Genomic DNA, 8,793 nt, shown 5'->3' on the forward strand with positions numbered 1-8,793 from the left:
AGTGTGACTGCACATACCTCACATACCTGGAACCTCTTTAGTTCCAAACCCAAGCCAAACTCTTTATCATGGGGTTGAGCATAACTCTGGTGCCTTACCATGGGGTTGGATTCTCTTCCTAGGCATTGGCCGAGTCTTTCTGCTTCTGAAATCCTGCTTTGCATGTGCCTGTGGGTATAAAATGCAAGGTGTGTTATTTACCAGAGGAGAATCACACTGATCCCATGTTGTGGAGAAGATGCAGAGACCCATGCTGTCAGAGATCCAAGCCAGCAGACCCTGGGCTGCAGAGCTGAGTGCTGCACAGATGCACCACCGTGAACGGCTAATAGGCCGCTCGGCTTCCAGCCCCCCCGAGGTGGCTTGGAGAGCCCCGTGCCTGCTGTAGCTGTGCCCTTGCTAAGGCTTGAAGCTGGGGGCAGGGGAGAGGTGCTGCAAGGCATTTGGTCCTTTGGCATGGGGCTCTTCCTCCGCGTACATCGGAATTGCAGCCTCTGGGGTGTGGATGCTCTTGCTGGCACCCAGCATGTAAGATGTGCAGTCATTCCTTTCTGTTCCTGCTCTTTACAGGGAGAGCTCTTCAGGGCCTGGTGTGCTCCTCACTGGGCTTGGCACAGTGTTTATCACACGGGGGTTTCTGACCAGCCTCGCTTTCTCTTGCTGCTGCTGTTGTGATGTAACATGGTGCAACAACACGCAATCTGAGTCACCAGCTGTTTTCCAGACTGCCCGTGCTGAAGACTGCCCCTATTCCCTCCAAAACCCTAGCTGTTGCTTTTTGGTATGCCGCCTAAATGTATGATGGTCTGATTAAACCAAGACTCCAAAGTTTAGCATTTATTATTTTGTAATTCTTTCTTACTTCAGTTAATGAAGAACAAGAAAATGTACCTTTATTCTAAAAGAGAAAGAAAAAAGCATACTTGTGCTTAATTGTTATTCTAACTACAAGTTCTGGTGTAGTGTAAATTTTTTCCCTTGGCATTATTATGAACCTCATTTCCTTACAAAGTCCAGGATAAACAATTCCAATATATTTTGTTTTAATTATCAGGGTTTAATGGGGCATAATGAGACTATGTTGAGTGGTGCAGAAAAAAATAATTTAATGTGTGCAAAACTCCTAGCTTGACTGTGCATATTTCACCTATTGTAGGGCAGCACTACGCTAGCTAATATTCAGTGTGCCCATCATTTATTTATTAATCATACTTGCTTTTCAGTAGAAAACTTTCCTTTTTTTTTTCCTGGCATGTGAAACAAGAAGAAACCCATTAAGAAATCCTGGAAAAAATGGACAATTCTCTGAGTTGAGCATTGAGGGATGCAGCTCGTAACACAGCTGATGGTGCTAGAAGCATTTGTCAAGCCACGGACAGGAGACTGGAGCGTGCTGGATGCAGAACCTGCCTCAGCCAGTCCGTTCCAAACACAGTCTTTCTCCCAGCGTTATTTGGCCGTGCAAACTTCTGGCTTCGGTTCTTAGGGCCCCTGCAAAAAGCAGGATAGATAACATCGGATGAAGCCACCATTCAGAAATGACCTTGTCTGGACTCCTGCTGTAGATACATTTTCCCACTCCCAAGGTGTGGTTCCTACAGACTTAAACTACTACAGATACTTCTGCAGTGAAAAAGGCAAAGTGCAAAACAGCAGTCTGGGAAATAAACCAGGAAAGTGGAATCACGACTCTTATGCTTTCCAAGGTCCCTTTGCCAATGGCACTGAATCCAACAGCAGGGCTGATGTAGCAGTTAGCACCACCCTGCTACCAGATTTATATTCTACTTCATCAGGGTCACCATATACCAAGATCAAAACGGCCTTTCTTTCCCCTCCCTCCCCCTGCCCCCCGAAGTTTTACCTAGGAATATTTTGGCTGTTTGCCTGGGAATTCTGAGCACGAGGCAGTGTGGTCAGCATGGCCATGATGGGCCGTTCTGCAGAAAGGACAAATGCTTTTGTTATGCCATGCTGGGCACATACAGCAAGGCGTGAAACATTCTGTTGTTGTGGAGTGCCTGTGCCATATAGTGCTCACACCACCAGTTCAACGCTTGGTCTGCTGGATGGAAGTACAGGAGCCCTATCCCAGCCTGCCTCCCTGGCTTGGGGGAATCAAGCCTTTTGTCCTTAACAGAAATGAGCTTCCTGAGGGCTCCACTGCCTGTTCCAGCCTGGGCTGAGCACCAAGTCCTTTACCTTAACTGCTGCTCCCAGCAGGATGACCTTGCTCTTGGAGCTGTTCTGACATTGGAGTGTCGCAGCTCCACTGATACTTAGAGCAGCCTCTGCAGCCTTCCAGAGAAACAACCAGGCAGGAGAAAACCCTCCTCTCCACACTGACCCACGCTTGCTATCCTTCCTTTCTAAATCCTTGTCCTGATCAGGCTCCTCTACCCATTCCAGGCTGTAGTTCAGTAACTACACATATGGGGCACAGCCTCCTCATCCATAGGTTGCATCTGTGAATAACAGCATTTCTTTTGTCCGGGCTTTCTAACTTAGTGCCATTGTAATGAAGGCATCCCAAGATATTACAACTTACATGCAAATAAGGCCTTACACAAAACTGAAACCACCTCAGGTATGCTAAGTTCAGGACCTCCATGAGGTAGGCTCTGTTAGGAGCACCACATGTGACCAACCCGAAGGCCTTTAGTCTCTTTGCCCAACTCACCTGAGAGTTGCAAGAAGCTTCAATGCCAGCTTCACTTCAGGAATAATTACTGGATTCTCCCTGAAGGAAAACACATCTATTCTGCTTATCCATTACACTCCTTGACATGGAGTCAGAGGACTTGATACAGTGCCGGCTGAAGCTACCGGGAATGTCCTCTCTTCTGGAAAAAGTATTTGATTCATGGCTCCAGGAAGGAGGTTCATATACAACACAAAAAACCAGACCAATATTACATTTATTTGAAAATTAACATTCTATATTACAGATTAAGTTAATATACTCAAAATGTTTGGGTTTTAAATAAAATAAATTTATTACAGATATCAGTATTTACAGAAAGAAGAACATTTACATAAATATTCTTTTTTTTTTTTAATCTAATTGGAGTAAATAATTCTCCATGAAGTTTCTACCCACGGGAGATGTCACGTTCTGTCAGAAGTCAGCCTCCTTCAAGGATTAATGGAGACAAGAAACCTAACCAGGCTTAAGTTACAACTCAGTGAGTTGATTGAGGAACTGCATTAAATTGTAGCAAGACTGAAAGACCTCAGGGGGCCCCTTCCAAGCCTATGTCCTATGCTTCAAGTAAGAATGGAAGGCAATCAGTGAGTACCTGCCATTCACCTTGCCTCAGATACAGGACCAGGCCAGCATCCAGCATGTTCTCACAGGCCTCCAAAGCTTAGCGCTCTCTCTTCCTGCTAAACTATGGGGATTCTGACCCAAGCTTAGGATCTCATTATACGGCCACTGTATAAATACAGAAAGGCAATCTCTGCTGCCACACAGCCTAACAGCCACAGACCATAGTGGGAATGATTTTATGAAGAGGGGGACTGGCTGACCCTTCATCATTCAGAGGTGCAGCCCTGAGTAGGAAGCCAAGTTTGCCAATTCCCAGACAAATGCTGACCTGTATGTTCCCTCAGACTGGCTAGCAGGTCCCAAGGGGACTTACAAGGAGGTGTCTGCATTTGGTAGAGCTGCATAAAGAACAGGGGGAAGAAGTGCATTTCCAGGTAATGCACGATGCAGATGGTAGAGGCCTCTCAGATTAGCTCTGGGCAAACACTTACCCTGAAAGCTCTATGTAGGAGTGTACATCTCCACTGGATCATGCAGTCAAAACTGAGTAAGTTTGGGTTACTAAGAGACCTGCACCCCATCCTGGATTGAGGCAGGATATCATGCCTGTTAAATCACAGGAAATTCTGAGTCTCCATATATGGAACAAGACCGTAATTTGATCACTGAATTTGATGTGTTTCAACTCTTCCACATAGCAAGTTCTTGTTTTTAATGGTTTCCTCTGGTGTGCAGGCACTCAAAGAGCTCTCCATGCAGGTCAGCATACCCTCCAGAAGCCCACAGCTCTTCAAAAGCTAGTCTTAACACCTTTCCATATTGCCACAGTGAGGGGAGAAGGATCTGAAGCACAGCTGAATTTCTGTCTCTCCTGCCCTGTAAACTGAAATGCCATCTCCCTTGGGATCTTCAGTGGCAAATGGGGAACTGAATCCAGATGCACACCAAATGCAGACAAAAAAAGGTCCCGCTAATGACAACCACACCTTGTCGCCACCATGTCTTTGTAGTTTTTCAGGACCACATTCTCTTTGTCATCAAAGTAGAGAAGATTGAGGGACTTCAATTCATCTGGCACACAGCAGGGCGTGCTGACATCCTGAGACAGTTTAAGCGTGTGGACTATGGACTGAACTGTAGCATGGTTTGTTGCATTTAGACTTTCCCCCAAGGGGAAGAGACAGGATCCTCTGCAATAAAATGCATTGTATCCACTCGGGTAAATAATCCATCCTGACCAGCCAATAGCACGGAAGTCAACGTAGAGTTCCCTTCGATGACATGCTGTTACCTGGCTGTTGGCAGAAGGGACTGCAGCAGCTCGAGGTCTCCTGCTCATGCCTGCATTGCTGCTTTCAATGATCTGAGTTTCACGAGGCACACGTGAAGCATCATTTTTGGCAGGGTTCATCTCTGTTTCTGAAAGGAAGTTGCGTGTTAATCTTTCTCAAAAGAAAATAATTTCCCAATACAGTATTCTGCATGGAAGTCTATTCCATAAACCTACATCAAAGTCTTCAGAGTAGATTTTAAAATTACATTTAACTGTGAAAGTACCAGAAGAGGTGTGTATTCAATTCCCATTTCAGCCATATTTCAAAAACTGCCAGATCTTGTGTTTCACTTTGTGGCCTGAAGGGCCCCAGCTCAGCAGAAATATGAAATATGAAGGAAAAGCTCAATGATATATACTAAACACATTCTGTGAACTTCACAGGCCCATTCTGGCCAGAATGGTACTCACAGTCTTTATATGGCCACTCCTACAATACACATCATGCTGAGCAATGTTAACAGTGGGTGGAGATCACAGCCTTTTTCTCTCTCCAGTATTCTCCCTCCCAGGGACTCTACCCATACACTTACAAAACAGAGCATGTTCCTGTAGAGTAATATTTTTAAAAATATTTTTCAATTTTTGGATCTGAAAAAATTACCAGCAGGTTTATGGAACCCTGCTAGAGCATGAAACTTACTGACAATAAGGTTGGCTTTCTTCTGAGTATCTTCTGAGAAGCCTCGATAAATGTCCATGGACACCTCAAGATCCATGTACAGGGGCTCAGAACTACTGATATACAGGCTGACAGAACAACAATCTGCACAGACTCACTGACCACAAATAACAGGCAGGTCTAGGCCTAGAGTTTCTTCACTGAGAAATGGGTATCAATATCTCAATCCTGGCACAGCATCCCATACAGAGCTTGATGCTGATTACATTTGGATCTAGGAATTCACTATAAAAATTTTCTTTGGAAAACAGAAATAAACAGATCAGCCTCATTTTTGTTTTTAATTAATTTCACCACCTAGTTCTTAATACTGATGCAAGTCCTACCTAGTTACTTTCTAATGTGAAAATGCAATCGTTTACCAGAACCCCCTGCAAAACAGAATGATTTTTGTCCCTCCTCCCAGTTTTTGCTCTGCATTTATCAGGCTCTAAAATCCACCCTTAGTTGGTTTTACTGGAAGAGCAGTGGGAGAGGTAAGACACGGTGTTTTGTAACTTAAGGGAGGAGGGCGTTGTCTTTGACTGAAAGCAGCCTTTAGTCACAATGCTAATTAGTCACTGAAGTTAAATAGGTGCTTAAAATCCAAGCCAAGGACAGAAAGGTTTAATTGTTTATTTAACAACCTCTTCCACTCTTGAAAACTGCACTTAACTCTATTTACAGTTGTTTTACCAGCATTTTCACAAAGTCTTCCAGGTCACTGAGGTTTTTTTAGCCTAAGCCTAATCCACAATTTTCACACAAACTTCACCACCACAGAAATAATAGAAATAGTAATTTAAAAACGGGAACTCCCACTCCTTTACAAACAAAATAAACCAGATTCCGCCTAGGCTTTATGAATATTTCCCGTGAACACAGTTTTTCTAAGGGGAGAGCCACTTAAGATGGCAAGAACTCTCAAATCAAACACTGAAAAGTGACAAAGCTGAACTTCAAACCTGCTTAACACTGCAAGTCAATAACAGAGGTTAGGTATACATGAGGCAGCAGAAGGCAACAGAAGATGAACAGGGAGTTCATATTCTAAAACAGCTGCTGCTGTCGTGTGAACTTACTTGTGGGAGAGGGTACAAAGCTGGAAGACCTCCGCTTGTTACTGTTGGTGAAGAGGACAAGGAGAGCATTTCTACTCTCCTGCAAAGCGCCCTGGCTCTTAGCAAACTTAACCAGGTTGTGCTCAATTCTGTTGTTGAACACATGTGTTGTCGTTATCAAAAAGCCATGGTTGGAGCTACGGTTCCCAACCCACTTGGAAACCTGGTAATGAAAGGGAAATGAAAATGTATTGTTTCAATATTCTTAATACAGCATTACGATTAAGCAATATTTATATTAGGAAAAGGGAACAGGCAACAAGCTATGAGAATGTAAGAACATATTACCACAGAAGTGAAGTAACTGTATAGCTGAGACTCAATGGAGTTTAATATTTAAACCAGTAATTCAACATTTAAAAATACAAAATACCATATGCATTCCCCAAAGCTACATTTACAGTAATATAATTAATTTCAGAGAATTAACTAGTGAATAGATGAGTCTAGGAGTTAAAATTAACATTGAAATAAATCCTCCCTGACTTTAGACAGGAATTTGTTTTTCATAGCAATCTTAATAATCCAATAATATGAACTCTCCAGACTTTCCATACCATTAAAACTCATTTAAATCTAACAAACATGGCATTTGAAGAAAATTAACTCGCAATCAAGCAAATTTACTTCAGCTAATTGTTATAATTACAGACTAATAGATTAAGGCCAGGCCATTCTCAAGCAGGGCTATCATGACTTAAGACACAACTCAACCAATCATCCAAGCATGCTCTTCAGACTGGCCATAAAGCTCAGGCAATAAAAAACCTTGTCCGAGAGTTCAGATTTAAACCCAAGAAACTGTATGTTTTAAATCACGTTTGTTTGCTATGCAAAGGCATTGACATACTGTTGTCGTTTAAGGATATCTACAAAACAAATCTTGAAACTAACAAAGAAGTCTACAGAGGAAGTTAAATGAAAAACAATCCAACCATGAGCAATTCCAGAAACCCAGCGTTAAAGTACACTGCACATCTGCTCTGTACTAACGCCACCAGAACAAAAAGGAAAAATGAAAACCTACTGTTAGCACACAGTCAATGCCATCTCCTTTGGCAGCAATGGACTAACATGGTTTACTCACAATGACATACTTGGCCTGATGTCCCTGCTATGGACCAGGTTTGGGTTACTCAATTGTCATCATGCCTGTGCCACCAGCAGCATATAAACGCTTCTCCTTTAATACAGATAGCACCATGTGTACTTCTGAGCATAGACAGAAAGCTTCTCCCTCTGCTGCTGTCCTTCAGTTTGAACTGACCACAAAGCCCGGCATAAGGGCAACGCTGGAGTTATGAGCTGACTGTCATCTTAAAGAGATTTGGAATTAAAATAAGTCAGAATTCTCTGCTTACTGTCTGCGTGACGTTGAATACTTCCCAGCCTTCTGTGTACAGGGATAATAATCTTGATGCAATGAGACTTTTTTTTTGTGGCTTACTTCCACTCTCCAAGAGCTCATACACTTCCACCTTGATGAGAGCAATACAAAAAAAAGCCAGTAAGAAATGAAACGAATTGTTCTTCCAGCAAAACAAGGAGGACGAAGATTATGTGCTCTTTTACCACATCATAGCTGTAAAACAATACTATCATTCTAAACCAGGCAAAAAGTAGGCTTTGGACAGTTTAACAGAAAAACAAGTATCGCTACATACACCTACTTCTAGCTGTGTTCAGAGGCAGGATACTGGACAACAGATACTGCAGAAAAATATGCTGACCATCCCTTTTTGTTTCTATTTTGAACATATGATACTGTGAAAGTCTTCTGTTCCTCCACATCTTTATCTTTAGGTTTGCCAAAAGTCCAATCCTGCCTTTTGCCAAAGGAACAGATACTCCCAACGTCAGAGTCCTCACCTGCCCTATTTTCCTTAGGGCTCCGTGATTGCTATTACTATTTTTTAGAACAGCTCAAGCAGATAAATTTCAAAACACCTCAAAACCTAGAACAGTATGGTATGGCTTGAGCTAGGTCTGACATAGGTGTCTTCAGGGATAGCTCGCTGCCACAGTGCGCAAAGGACAGCATACCGCCGAAGCAAAAACCTTGCGTCCGCTTCTTTGCATGCTGGAGGCAAAGTGAGGACGACAATCAAAGCCAAATAAAACTAAAGCAGGTTTATGCGGTAGGTGGCTGCACTCCTCATTTTCAGTGTTACTAACAACGAAAGCACAGGTAAGCGCTTAGCCGACAGATTATTTCCCCACTTACTTTGCAGAAGTGTTGCACGTCAGACCTTCTAGAGACACGTGTCCTCTTCAGCTTGAAGACCCTGAACTCGGCTTTCAGCATCTGCTCGCCCTTCTCCATCGCGCTGATGTCGAAGTAGAAGTGGTACTGGTCCACGAGAACTGGAAAAGAGCCTTCTTCAGGAACAGCGCACGGCCCCGCAGA

At 43.2% G+C, this 8,793-nt stretch overlaps 1 protein-coding gene across 1 annotated transcript; it reads right to left on the minus strand.

Annotated features, from left to right (window-relative positions):
- Positions 1-4,150: 4,150 nt before the first annotated feature.
- Positions 4,151-8,726, minus strand: LOC104129039 (bone morphogenetic protein 7). The gene is made up of 4 exons (XM_035897367.1): positions 8,611-8,726; positions 7,748-7,864; positions 6,348-6,549; positions 4,151-4,690 (listed from the first exon to the last, which is right to left on the minus strand). The coding sequence occupies exons 1-4, from the start codon at positions 8,707-8,709 to the stop codon at positions 4,242-4,244; spliced, it is 867 nt and encodes a 288-aa protein (XP_035753260.1). The 5' UTR covers positions 8,710-8,726; the 3' UTR covers positions 4,151-4,241.
- Between the last annotated feature and the right edge of the window lie 67 nt (positions 8,727-8,793).

Source organism: Egretta garzetta, unplaced genomic scaffold (assembly GCF_000687185.1).
Source record: "Egretta garzetta isolate BGI_Z169 unplaced genomic scaffold, ASM68718v1 scaffold56, whole genome shotgun sequence".
In the NCBI taxonomy this organism is placed as follows: Eukaryota; Metazoa; Chordata; class Aves; order Pelecaniformes; family Ardeidae; genus Egretta; species Egretta garzetta.